Raw genomic sequence first — 14,763 nt, 5'->3', positions numbered from 1 at the left:
CCACAGCATCAAATGATAGCATCTAAAAATGAGTATTAGGGTGTTAAAAAGGATGTCTTATTTTATGTATTGCTAGTTATTTATTGTATTGATTATTCTGCTGTTGTTGCTTCTAGAAAGGAGCTGAGAGTCTAATCATACCTATATAAAAATATGAAAAACTTGCCTTTCAATTTTTACCATTTGAGATGCTAATCCATATGTGAATATCTGTCTCCTCTAGCCTTCGTACACTGAGTTTGACATCAGTGGCAATGTCCTTGCTCTGATCTTCAATCAAGGAATGATCTGGTAAGCCAACTGTGGACAATTCATCACTTGAAATGAGCCTGCAAGATCATTATTGCACAAAGCACTGTAACCTGGTGTCAGAGAAGTCCACAGTCAGTGCCTAACTCAGTATTTGTTTTTCAGAGTGAATGGCTATGTAGAGTTTACTTTTCTGCCCAGATTTGAAGTCTTAATTCTGTAAGGCATCTTGTTTTGCAGAGCACTTTTTCATCAAATACTGGGAGTCTAGGTTCTGGCTTCTAGATTATTTGAATGCTTTTTGTAGTTTTATGTCTTGTGACGCTAGGATCTCACAGTGAATACATTAATGATCCCATGACTGCATGTTAAGAATGAAAGAAATTAATATAAGACCTTTCCGAGAAACTTACTTGTGGTCACTACTGAATATGTTTCAAATGGAATTTATAGCTACTTTAAAAAGATATTACCTTACCAAATTCAATACTTGATAGAGATGAAACACATGTTTTAGGAAGGTTTAGTTAGAAATATGATGTTTTTTTTTGGTAACTTGTTTCATGGGGCCATTTGCACATCAAAATTATTTCTTCACCTGTACAAAGGATTGTCATTTCTTTTATTAAATGAAAGCATTTTCACTGTAAATCCTGACAAGTTAAGGTGAGTTGATAGAGTAGAAAACATTTTTGACTATAAAAGTTGAATCATAACAGGAAATTCATCTGGGGACCATGTGTCTTGAAAATCTGTCACAATTAACTAACATATATCAACCAACAAGCAGTTATAACTAAGCTTCCTTATCCCACTGACACAGGACAAATATTGTGCCCGTGATCACACCATTGTCCTAAGTACATATGCTAGTTACTGGAGTCAGTTTTGCATGAGCTTTATATATTACTCAACTCCCACAACCACGGCTAGTCTGAATTGTTAAACCTTTGTGAAGGCAGACCTCTCTGCAACTGTTAAAATGATCTTGCTTAAATAAACTGAAGACTATAGTCAAGGGTTCCATCATCCTGTGTTGGGGCCCATCAAATTCCTGGGCCTCACTAGGTCAAATCCTGCAGAGAAGACTATAAAGAGATCCTCTTCTCCATTGTCAGGTATGTTTTAAAATGTGATTCCTGTTCTCTTGCTCCAAGTTTTACACATTATTTATGGCTCGTATGTCCAAAGAATCACTAAGGAGTGAAAGGCATCCTTCTTCAGGCAGAGAGGAAAGTCAAGGTGGCTCAACGTGTGACTGTCTACAGAGACAGCAAAGGGCTCACCTTCTGATCTTTTATCTCCTGTAGGGGATTCTGCTGTCATGGCAGAAAATGGCTAACACTGCTGTTGGGGTAATGGGAAACCACTGCCTTCTACCGATTTTAAAATTCCTTGGCTCTTATGCAGAGTGTCACAAATCCCTCAGGCCTGGTGGGCACCATTTGTACAGACATATGCTGCATGTCTCTCTCCTGTGCTTTCATAGTGAAGACAACAGATTGACCTAGAAATTTGTTGTCATTGTGAGCAAAGCTCTTATAATTGTGTCCTGATTGCTTTCACCTGTAATTTTGCCACTCTTTAGTCCACTATTATTCATACTGAAATTCTTAAATATAAAAAAAAAAAATGCTCTTCATTTCTCTGGCAAACCCATCTCAGAATCTTTGCAGTACCATTACACTATCACTTTTTCTATATTCATCCTTCAGATGAATCTTGCTTCTGGTTAGTTTGAAGAGGACTTTAGAAAGTGATTCTGTTTTTTGAGTGTATAAGACATTTACATGCTTCCCAGAGTTCTAGAAGCAAAATAAACATCATTCACTTTGCAACCCTTTGTACAAATGGTCTTTTCTTCCTTCCCAGAACATTGGTGAGGGGGTAGGGATGTGGTGGGGGGAGTGTGTAGTCTAAGTTTAGTAGGCTCCCTTGTACTCACACTATTTTATGAGGCATAAGGATTTGATACCCAAATTTGGCCATTTTCTACAGAAACGATTGAAAGAGTATGGAGATTTTGTGTTCAATATTACTGGTTTGTGACTGGAGACGTTCAATAACTGCTTTAGGAGTTTCTGAGTAGCGAAGGCTATTTACACAGATATAAACAATTGTCAAACAATCATAGGTAAAATCCATTTTGTTATGAATTAGCTAATATGATCAGATTCAGCTCCTTGGAAGAAAAGCTATGAGCAACCTAGACAGCATATTAAAAAGCAGAGACATTACTTTGCTGACAAAGATCTGTCTAGTCCAAGCTATGGTTTTTCTAGTAGTCATGTATGAATGTGAGAGTTGGACTATAAAGAAAGCTGAGCACCGAAGAATTGATGCTTTTGAACTGTGGTGTTGGAGAAGATTCTTGAGAATCCCTTGGACTGCAAGGAGATCAAACCAGTCAATTGTAAAGGAAATCAGTCCTGAATATTCACTGGAAGGTCTGATGCTGAAGCTGAAACTCCAATACTTTGGCCACCTGATGCGAAGAACTGACTCATTTGAAAAGACCCTGATGCTGGGCAAGATTGAAGGCAGGAGAATGGGGCGACGTAGGATGAAATGGTTGGATGGTATCACCAATTCAATGGACATGAGTTTGAGCAAGCTTAGGGAGTTGGGGATAGACAGGGAAGCCTGGCGTGCTGCAGTCCATGGGGTCGCAATGCGTCGGACACAACTGAGCGACTGAAATGAACTGATCAGTAAAACCATATTACACACATGTTTTTAAAACAGACAGCACAGGTTTTGTAATCATATTTTTAAATGATGGAAGCAGATCATGTCTCTATCAGAGCAGGATGTAGCACTAGCAGAGAACACACAGTGAGAAAGATGGGTTTGGACATTGTTCCACCACTGGCTCCTGTATCTCCCTGCCAGTCTTGTCACAGTCTGCTATCTCGTTTTCTCCCTTGATCAAATGTGAGTAATTTACCTGACGTGTACCATGTCACTAGAATAATAAGGAGAGCTAAATAAAAGAAGCTTTCTTTTGCTTTGATCTTCTTGGAAGAAAAGCATTTTATAAGGCTAAGGTATTAGAGTGATCTTCAACTGACAGATGATGGGATCAGGTCTGAGTAAGGGACTTAGTGAGCTGAGCTGATTAGTGAGTAGCAGGCAAAGATGGAATGAGCTTTAAGATTCAGATATCACTGTGCCGGCATCTCTCTTTCTAGGTTAATGTTCTTGAGTCATTTGTTCAAAATGCCTGTGTGATGTTTATTTTGAAATTCTTAAATGTATTTACCTATACGTATGCACTTACGTATATGAGTGTACATGTGTGCATATAGATAAATGGCACACGCCTATCTATAGATACACATGTATGTGAAATTAGCCAAGTTTGCATCTTGAATTATGTGCAAAACCAGATCTTAGGATAGACTAAGTTGTGTACCAATGACATACAATCCCCAAATCTTAGCGACTTAGAAAAGGAAAAGTTTATTTCTTGTTTACTCCATGTGAAATGTGAGTAGGTAAAGGACTCTGCTCCTGTAAGTTACTCTCACTATAGTCTCATAGACCAGAACAGAACAACATCCTTCGGGAGCATCACTGGTCAGAACAGCAGAGAGAGAAGAGAACAAAAAACCCACAGCATTATTACAGTTTTCACCCAGTAGTGAAACACTTCATTTCTATCTCTAATTTACTGACCAAAATAAATCACGTGGCTAAGCCTGACTTTGAGGAGGGGGCAAGCATAATCATCTGTAAGTATATTGCCTTACAAACATTGGCATTTGGGAATATAATTTAATGCTTTGTAATTATGACCCCTCAGCTGGGACTGTCACTCACCTGCTAACATCTCTGGGGTTCCAGGTTGTTCCAAAGTTTACCCTCATTTTTAAAAAACTAAGGAACCTTATATCTTAGAGAAGTTAAAGGTTCACTGCAACTTTGAATGGAAAGTACAGAGTTCCCTTATACCTCCTACCCCTACCCGTGCACAGCCTCTGTTGACATCTTCCACAATGCTGTACCTTTGTTATAATCGATGAACCTACATGGACAAATCATCATCACTCAAAGTCCATACCATTTTTTAAAAAGATAGTCCATCTTTCTACAAAGTCTCTGGTCAATTTAGTATGTGTAAATATTTTTCAGATCTGTTGTGTGGGAACCTACCAACAAGACAACACAAACTGTAACAAATTATCACTTTTCAATGAAATGGTTTAATGTTGGGTTACGCAAGTTCAATTATAGCAGAAAATAACTTCTTCATCTAACTAAACCCTTTATGCCTTCAGTTCAGTCATTCAGTCATGTCTGACTCTTTTGTGACCCCATGAACTGCAGCACGCCAGGCCTCCCTGTCCATCACCAACGGCCAAAGTCTACCCAAACCCATGTCCATTGAGTTGGTGATGCCATCCAACCATCTCATCCTCTGTCGTCCCCTTCTCCTCCTGCCCTCAATCTTTCCCACCATCAGGGTCTTTTCAAATGAGTCCACTCTTCGCATGAGGTGGCCAAAGTATTGGAGCTTCAGCTTCAACATCAGTCCTTCCAATGAATACCCAGGACTGATCTCCTTTAGAATGGACTGGTTGGATCACCTTGCAGTCCAAGGGACTCTCTAGAGTCTTCTCCAACATCACAGTTCAAAAGCATCAATTCTTCGGTGCTCAGCTTTCTTTATAGTCCAACTCTCACATCCATACATGACCACAGGAAAAACCATAGCCTTGACTAGACTGACCTTTTTTGTCAAAGTAATGTCTCTCCCTTATAATATACCAAATCTATATTGGATTGATTAAAACAATTATTCCACGTAACCAGGAAATAGAATGTGCAAACCCTAACTAGAATTGCTAGATTTTATTATATTTGGGACAGTTTAAAAGATAGGACACTGCTTGTATTTCTGAAATAAGTGTACATGTATCCGCTTTTGGATTTTTGATTAATAAATTGCCATTAATGTGGCTTTATGATGCTAATGGATTTTCTCATCAATGGAAGTTAAAATTTATTTTGTTGAAATAACCATTGAAGTCAGCAAGTTAAGAGTGACCTTACCCAAATGGTTCCTGTTTAAAAGTGGCATTTTAAAATACCTTTTAAAAATTGCATGTACAGATCAGTGGACTTCCAGGACAAACTAAAGTAAGAGAATAAGCAGATAAACAAAATTAAATGGATATGTCGAATTTTCATCTCAAAAACACATTAAGCTTGCAATTGAATAGCAACAAAACATAGTACCTTATTAGGCACAGATTATTCCCATCAGCTCTAAAATACCATAACCGTCAGAAATAAAAAAGAACATAAGAAAAACTTATTTTAACTTTTTCTTTCATTAAGTAAAAATTAACTAGCCATGACAAAATAACTAACAAACATTTGCAGTTTATTTGAATATAATGGGTAGCTTTAAGAGTTACTTATAAAAAAAAGCTAATTTTTAATTTTTGGGAGGGGAGTTTTTTGGAGCTAAATTTTTCAATATATCAATCAATTATATGGACATTAAGGTAAAGCAAACTGTTTTTAGAAGTAGAAGAGAGAAGTAAAATGAATGCAATATATTGTTTGGTCTGTTGTTTAAATTTACCAGTGATAAGCGGATATGGTGAGTGATCAACATAGTTTCTGTGAAAGACGTATATGCAATACCTGAAATAATCAGGAAGATGGTAGAATGTGTATAAGAGATGGAAATAAATTAAGTTTATTAGCGTAAAGGGTTTATGTGACTAAAAGTGGCAACACATTTCTGCCTTTGGCAAACAAACACGAGGTAAAATAAACAGATGCTTGGTGACCTTGTGGAGTGAAGCTCCATGGTGACAAGAGTTCTGTTCTTCTTTCTAGGATGGGCTCCTTCTTCGCTCCCAGCCTCCCAGGCATCAATATCCTTCGGCTCCATACATCCATGTACTTCCAGTGCTGGGCTGTGATGTGTTGCAATGTTCCTGAGGCCAGGGTCTTCAAAGCTTCCAGATCGAATAACTTCTACCTGGGAATGCTCTTGCTCATCCTCTTCCTGTCCACCATGCCCGTCCTGTACATGATCGTGTCCCTCCCACCATCTTTTGATTGTGGCCCTTTCAGGTTCTTACCTTTGCGATTTGTTTTGGGCATAGTTTTCTTTCAGAGGTGGAGATAAAAATGGTCACTCATTGTATAAGTGATCATTTTTTTCCCCTCAAAAAAAACAACATTTTGGTCTATAAGAATGATATCTTTGGGGTATTCAGACTCAGTATAGGGCATGGAAATTCTTAAGCAAGATCCATCTATTTTCATTGGCAGTCATAAAAGGGAAAATAATTAACTGTTTCAGACTCTAACCATGTGAAATATGTACAATGAATCTGAGCTATTTGCATATAAGGAGATAGCAAAGAGAAAAGTTTGATTACACTAGTCTAGATGTGAACATTTTCTTGGTGCTAGGTCATCTCATTCAGACATTGGAAAGCTACTATTACTTCTAACATGAACCACTTAATTGAAAAAAAAAATAGGAAGGAAGGGAGGAAGGAAGGGTCAGAGGGACAAGAGGGATGAGGGATGAAGGGGCAAGAGAGAGAGAGGGAGGAAGTGAAGGGAGGGAAGGAAGGAGGAAGGTGGGAGGGATGAGAAAGAAAGAAAGACTACTCCACAAGATACTTAGGAAGTGGGGTCATTATTAGATAATAATGTATATAAAGAGAGTCACATCATGTATAATCCAAATTCTACATGCTAGTAAAAAATTTAAGGATGCTCCTCATGTATATTCTCCTCAAATAACAAGGATAAATCACTCAAGTCAGTAATAAAGAGTCAAGAAGGCTCTTAGAAATATACTTCTCTACAGTTCTCTATGACAGTTCTCTCTGTGACACTGAGCTAAGAAAGCAAAGGTTCCAGGTCTGGAGGATTGATTTCATTCTACCACCAGTCCCCCCATGAATCTCAGCATGTTGAGTCACTGATCAGCATGCATCTGAGTTATTTCTACTTTTCAGTGAGGAAATGAGAATGTGAAAAGTCATGTGAATGGCAAGCATGGTGCAATAATGGACATACGTAATTTCTCCTTCATGCCGTCAGAACCAAGTTGTTAAGGTCAAATTTCCTTGCTCACAGACTTCAGTATAAAAGAGATATTTTCATTTTAATAATAGCCTGTTATTACTGCTTTACTGGAAAAGAAATTAAGAAAAGGTTAAGCCTATTGATTAAACCCAAACTGCTGGAGTCCTGTCATACATATTCAGAAAGCTGAAGTTGACAAGTCCTGTTTCTTTGCCCCAACCAGGTGGGCTGAAATAAATAATGCAAACAGTGACATCTGGAGGCTAAATGTGAAACTGCAGTTTTGAAAGCAATTGCTCATGATAGAAAGTTCAAGAGATGAGCCATCTAAAACCTTTAGTTAATTGGAAATTACCCACACAATTAAATATCCAGGATAAGTTTTAACTTTTTAATTGGAAGTGGATACTTCTCAGAAAAATCGAAGGAATTTAGCTGTCTTCAAGAGAAACCCTACAAGGTCAACATATAGCTGGGCAGTGGTAAGAAATGTCCATTGATATTAAAAATATCATTGAGCTGGTTACTACACAGTTTTAGCTTTTGAAGTCTAATTCTTCTTCCTCTCTTTAAATCACACTGAGTTACTATTATTTTAATTAATAAAAATCAGTCTGTATCTAAGGAATAGTATCTGATTTTGACCAACTCTTTCCAAATGGGCAAACTTTGGCAAATTAACAAACTTTGGCAAATTAACAGTATGTGTGTGTATGTGTAAATATATACATATATACATATATGTATATATATGACTATTTTGAGATCAAGAAGGAAATGTAAATGTTTTTAGTGGAGCACTGGGAAAGGGGTATATCTGTAATATTTAGTCTACTTTTCCTGGAGCAAAAGAATGTATACGTGGTTTATTCATTGGATTTTAAAGTTTAAAACATTTTCGTACCTTGGTAGTGAGGTGAGAAAGCATGTAATAGTAGGAACCTCATGACTTGCCATCCTAAGGATCCTGAGTTCGAGGTAGTACGCCCAGCCTGCCTAGAGAGGGGTGTTTGACCCTACTTGACACCTGGGTGGGCAGCAAATTGATAAACATGCATTTGAGGTAGATTAATGGGGACACGGTCATGGGCAATCTCTCCCAAGTGCAGGTACATTTTCAGGTAAGATGACTACAATACCTTAGAAGACCATTCTGCAAAGCAGTTTGATGAGATATTCTGCTTGGTCTGGTATCACAACAACTGGTCAGGGAGGGTGAATTTTCCAGAAAATTATTCCAATAGGCCATAAAGTGAATTTACCTTAACAGCGTGACAATTAAAAAATGATTTCTTTGGTGTCCAGATGAAGAAAATTCTAATTGCTCGACCACATTTCCTGACACTTGATGCTTCTCCCCACAGCACCCTCACTAATAATTCTGAACAATTTCTAGTTCTCTAGGTTCTCACACCTAGGGAAGGAAATGGTAATCACTTCAGTATCCTTGCCAGGAAAATCCCATGGACAGAGGAGCCTGGAGGCTAAGGTCCACGGGGTCACAAAGAGTCAAGCACGACTGAAGTGACTGAACACACACACACACACACACACACACACAGAGGTTCTCACACACCTCCTTGCTACGTTATAGTAATGACAACTTTATGTATTTTCATCTAGCTGCAAAGGTATCATGTGTTTATCCTAGAAAACGTGGAAATTATAGAAACATTTTCACATGAAAATACACACTAGCCATAACCCCAAAGACCCAAAATAACAACTCTCAGCATTTTGGCATTTTGTGTTGTGGTGTTCTTTTTTATGCAGACTTCAAACTTAGATCATACAATATATATAGGTTTATATTATATATCATGACACTGTTATTACATTACTCATTTGATGTATCAGTTTTTCTTAGTAGTGTAGCTGACTTTTACAGCTTGAAAGTGAAAGTTGCTCAGTTGTGTCCAACTCTTTGTGACCCCATGGACTGTACAGTCCATGGAATTCTCTAGACCAGAATACTGGAGTGGGTAGCCTTTCCCTTCTCCAGGGGATTTTCCCAACCCAGGGATTGAATCTTGGTAAGACCAGCTGAATTACAAAGGAAGCCCTACAGCTTGGGGATAGAACATTTTCATTTCAAAAGTCCAAGCACAGTAGAGTGTTGGCCTGTAATTTGAAATAATGAATGAAGAATGTTTATTGTGCACTAAGCACTAGAGGAGATGTAGGGATATGTTGGGCATCAATTATGATAAGGTGGGACTTTCCATCTGGCTGAAAAGACAGACTAGACTATTTTAATCTGGGGTGGATGGAGCTATGCCCAAGAGAGCTGTAAATTTAAGTTCAGTAGCATTTCACTTAGCTGTATACTCACAACAGGTTGGAAGAGACTTCTGGGAATATGATAAAGTGGCATATTTTGCTTAACCTGTCAGAAAAAGAGGATGCTGGGATTTGTAGATGCTTCTAAAGTTTGTGTATAATAAAAGATCCGGACTCCTGGTAAGAGACCTAACCTGGAAAAGGCACCCAAGAACCCTCAAAGATGTTAATAGCGTCACATTTCTTATACACTAGACGCAGAGAAGACTTTAGGGGTAAGAATGATTTTGTAAAATTCCAGTTTCCTGAGTCTGATATTCATTAGCCACACCTGAGAGGCTGGAGAAGGGTGGGGGTGGGTTGTTCTATCTTCTCTTGTCCTCGCTGCCGGTCTCCTCACTCTGGCTATATTCCATATGTTGTGGTAAAGCATGGTCAGCTAGATAGACGAGGAAGAATAAACTTTGGTGCGATAGGTTGATATAATCTTAAATTGTCAATAAGCCTCATTCCCTCTTATGTATCATAGGTTTTGCTAATTAGTGTATAGATCTATAATTTGTGAAGCAAAATTTATATCTCTGTAGGAAATGGCAACCCACTCCAGTGTTCTTGCCTGGAGAATCCCAGGGATGGGGGAGCCTGGTGAGCTGCTGTCTATGGGGTCGCACAGAGTCGGACACGACTGAAGTGACTTAGCAGTCTAGTGACTCCTGACAAGATAGTTGAAGTCACTTTCAGTCTGCTAAAAGATACAATTAGTTAGATCAGGAGAGAAAAAATCTGATCTGGAACTTGTGGGTCACATTTATTTAGAGGATAAGAATGTATTATGGTCAAAAGACAAAAGTAAAATGAAAATAGTCTACTCAGTGTTATGCCAACTGTTATTCTCATGATACATACAATTTGCTGGTAAAAAAATTCAATATCTTTTCTGAAAATGACACATTTTATAGCAAAATCTATATGCATATTCAGTATATGTGTAAATGATTTACTTTGAGGTACATCTGAAAATAACACAACATCGTAAATCAACTATGTCCCAATAAAAATCAAAAACAAATCTCCTGATTCTATGATTAATTTCCTAACTGCTTGGTCTCTGTGTTTGCATTGATATAACATTTCTCATATCTCATCCATATGTTGACAGTATGAGTTTGAAGTATCAGGAGTTGTAGCTAAACAGCAGATTTCTAACCTGAAAGAGTACTTAGGCAGTGTTTGAGAAAAATTTCTCGTTTTCTTGCTGTAACCATGGTTTTTACATCTGTTTAAGATAAATGTCTCTCTTTTTTTCAGTGGCAAAAATAGGATGTTTGAAGTCATTGGAGAAACGCTGGAGCATGATTTTCCAAGCTGGATGGCAAAGATCTTGAGACAGCTTTCTAATCCTGGACTGGTTATTGCTGTAGTTTTGGTCATGGCGTATGTGCTTTCTCTCCTCATAGAAAGAGCCTTTGTGATGTTCTTCCTGCTCCTTTTAAGCTTCAGTGTTTTCAACTCTCTCTTTCTCCCCAGGGCTTGTGCTGTAACCTAACCAAATTCAGCACTGAATACACAGTGGTGAGAGGCTAAAATTCATGAGCCATATTCTCATCCTATTGCATGTAATTCATAGCCATCTGCATCTGTATTTGCCAGCCTAGGATTATAAGATTTGTTCCCAAGTAACCAAAATAATTATCAGTAAACAGCTAAAGCAAGGGAAACATAAATGCTAAATCTAATCAGCACATCAGGCTTCCCTCCAGCCCCTGCCCCCTACCTCTTTTTCCATAAAGCAGATGGCTGTAAACACATAGAAATGATGAGCCTCTAAGTTAATATTCCCCTTGAGGGCCCTATAGGCTGTATTTCAGGGCTGAAGGCTTAAAGGATCTTAAAAATTACCCTGTCCTTGTTCCTAGAAGGCCATCAATAACTGTGCTTGCCCATAATAGAATCAGAGGACCAGAAGGCTCTTGGAAAGGTCATTTAGTTTTTCCTTTCAAAGTCAGAGGTGATACCCAAAGGGCAACTTGAGAGGGGGCTTTTGTTCCCATGTGACTTTCTTTGGTTTCTGACTCCTGACCACCACAGATAAACTTACATTCTAAGGAAAGAAAATATTCTTCCTATGGAAGAGCTGCAAAAAAGTGCCCCAGCCCTTCCTTTCAAACCCCAAGTCCCTCATAAATGAAAAGTCTGGAACTGCTACTGCTCTCTGTCAGTGAAACCACTCTTGTGGACACTCTTGACACTCTGATTTGTTTATATAAAAGTAAAACTAGGAAATCTCAGGGGAGAACTCCCAGTGGTTTAAGTAAATGAACTGGGTTCTGGGCCAAGTTGTTGTGATCCTCTCTGAAGAGGTTGTGGTCACAAGCCACATCCGTGATGGCAGGTGTCATCTTCAAGTTTATAAATTAAACAGACTTAGAGGCAGGGACTGGTTTTTCCCTAGGTGAGAATACAGCAAAATGATAGGAAGGCTTTGACAGTAAATCCAGCACTCAGCTCTTAAACCATGATGCCTTCTTTGAGGGAGAGCTAATAGCCTGTAGGGATAATTAAACAGTAAAACAGATTATTTTATATATTACAGAGCCTTGATCATGGGGTGGCGTTAGGAATCTGATAGTGAATCTCTGGCGCAGATGTGTTAGAACATAACCTGCTGGAGGCAGCATGTTTCCCCAGATAACCCTGGAAGTGATTTTCCTTCTCTGAGTTTTTATGATTCAGCAGCTACAGAGACCATATTAAGTATCATGTGGCTTTCATGGTATAAAGGAAGTCTTGTTTTAAAACACACACACAAAACTTAATGTCAGATTTTATGACTATATTCTTAAATTAGTGAGAGACAGATTTATTTCTAAGCAAAGGAGCAACATTGTTCTAATGCTGCTAATTAAAGATTTAATAAGCTACCTTGAGGGTATGGGAGAAGAATGAACACTGCCCTTGTTCCAGGCACGATCCATATATTAACCCATTTAATTTCCACAATAACCTTAAGTTGGCCACATTAATCATATTATTGAAAGCACATGGAAGATGTGTCCCAAATCAAACAGCTAGTAAGTAAAATTCAAGCTCATGTCTTATTCCCCACCTCCCCACCCTCTACTTATTTAGCACCGAACACCCGGTTCAGGCTAAATGATTATGCTCATAAGAGTTGGAAGCCACTTATCTGAGATGTTCTACACCCAAGGTCAGCACACTTTTCCTTAAAGGGTCAAGATATTAATAGTAGGTACTTCAGACTTTGTGATCCAAGAGGCAAAGTTGAGGATGTTATTTAAATACTTCTATAACTATTTTAAAATATAAAAACCAATCTTAGGTCATGGGTTATACATAACAGGCTGGGAGTCAGATTTGCCCTGGAGGCCATAGTTTGACAACCATTGATATAGGCTGTCTAAATGGAAACCAGAAGGATGTAAGATCAAATAGATGTCCCACAAGGTTGATTTTAGTTCTGACGTTCTGATTTTAAACCTGAATTTCAGTTTATTGTTGATTTGATGTTTCAGATACTAAGATCTCATCTTCAATACTTAATGGTGTCCATAAAATTGGTTTGGCTTTTTATTACCTTTAATTAGAGAATGTTTACAAGCATTTTTAATCTCCCCAGTGAATCATATTCAATCAGCTTGGATGGTTTGGGGGTAACTGAGTTTAAGCTAATTCTCTGCAGGCAGTTTCATTCCTTTGGAGACTAAAAAATGATCTATGAGTATTCCTCACTGAAGGTGCATCTCAAGACAGAAAAAGTGATGAATGAATAGAGAATTACAGTCTGCAAATGATTTGTGAGGTCTTTGAGTTCTTTCTCCAAATCCAGACACTTTTCTAAGAAAATTCTTGTAATACACACACATATATATTAAGCACCTACTTCATCCCAGATATTACACCAGGTGCTTTCAGGTATATAACATCATTCAAACTCCCAACACTTGTATAAGAAATAAACCCAGCAGAAACGATATCAATAACTGTGATGCTAGCAGCAGATGGTTCATAAAGGTTATGATCTGACATGTTGGAGTAGAGGCAATGTGTTCGATATCCAGTTATTTGCAATAAAGGGCAATGCCTGTTACCTTTTTTTTTTTTCACTGCATTTTTTCCTTTGTTTATTTTGCTTTAAGTGAAGATGAATGTGTTTATTTTTGCAAAAATGTTTGGCTGGAATTTGCTCTTTTGAGAAATGTAAATGTCACTTGTATGCCAAGACTATTCTTTTCTGAGACATTTTCTTCTGAAGGAGAGAGAAAGGCAAGCAACACATCCTATGGATAAAAAGGCCATGCTAATTAACTATGACTGAGGATTATAGTGTTAGTTGTAAAAGCCCAAGGAGGGAATTTAAAGTGGAGAGTCAGTCTCCTTTTTATTCTACACATTCCTTAAGCTTCAGGAGATTTCCTCTTCCCTTGGATGCCATTGGTATCGATTTAAAATGCTGTTTTCAATTATAACATAAAATGATATTACTACATTTCCAAGGAACAGCTAAAATTCGGCAGTAAGGTATATCAGACAGAATGCCCTGGGCTGTGAAGGAGGAGCCTTAGGTGCCACTTCCTAGATCCAGCCTAGTCACTGTGTAGTTCTGAACATGCTTCTTCACCTCTCTGTACTTCAGTCTTTTATCTACATCATAGAAGTTCGAAGTAGAAAATATCTTAAGTCACTCCAGGGCCAATATTCTATGATTTAAGTAATGTAAATTTAAGCAGAATCTTGAGGATCTGAAAAATACCATACATTTTATTTTATTTTTTGAACTTAGTTTGACCATCTATTATCTCAATGCTACTGCAAAGGGCCAGAAGGCAGCAAATTTGGATCTAAAAAAGAAGATGAAACAGGTAGGATACAATATATTTCAGAGAAATATTTGTCGTCATTCATGTCAAGTTGTAGAAAACACCAGGAAATCTCATGTTTTTCTTTTTTACTATTTTTTATTGCTAGCAAGCTTTGGAGAACAAAATGCGAAACAAGAAAATGGCAGCTGCGCGAGCAGGTTTGAGCTCTGCTATGTTTGCATTCTTTTCCCCCTATGAACAGTATACTCTTCCTTTTTTTCCCCCTCTCAAAATGGGGCATTTGGTGCAGAGAGGCATTATTGCCACAGCAAGTCATCTTATACTCTTT

The 14,763-nt window shown here is 38.0% G+C and overlaps 1 protein-coding gene across 1 annotated transcript in view; it reads left to right on the top strand.

The window, feature by feature from the left end:
• The window catches only part of TMC1 (transmembrane channel like 1), a 150,107-nt gene that overhangs the window by 129,686 nt on the left and 5,658 nt on the right, over positions 1 to 14,763 (top strand). The window contains exons 17-21 of the mRNA XM_069576358.1: positions 224 to 291; positions 6,103 to 6,342; positions 10,903 to 11,028; positions 14,396 to 14,474; positions 14,581 to 14,632. Of these exons, the coding sequence (XP_069432459.1) occupies positions 224 to 291; positions 6,103 to 6,342; positions 10,903 to 11,028; positions 14,396 to 14,474; positions 14,581 to 14,632 (565 nt within the window). The remainder of the gene's footprint in view (positions 1 to 223; positions 292 to 6,102; positions 6,343 to 10,902; positions 11,029 to 14,395; positions 14,475 to 14,580; positions 14,633 to 14,763) is intronic.

This window comes from Ovis canadensis, chromosome 2 (assembly GCF_042477335.2).
Source record: "Ovis canadensis isolate MfBH-ARS-UI-01 breed Bighorn chromosome 2, ARS-UI_OviCan_v2, whole genome shotgun sequence".
NCBI classification, from domain to species: Eukaryota; Metazoa; Chordata; class Mammalia; order Artiodactyla; family Bovidae; genus Ovis; species Ovis canadensis.
Note: the sequence above shows the minus strand (reverse complement) of the source record. Positions and strands in the feature narration are given on the sequence as shown.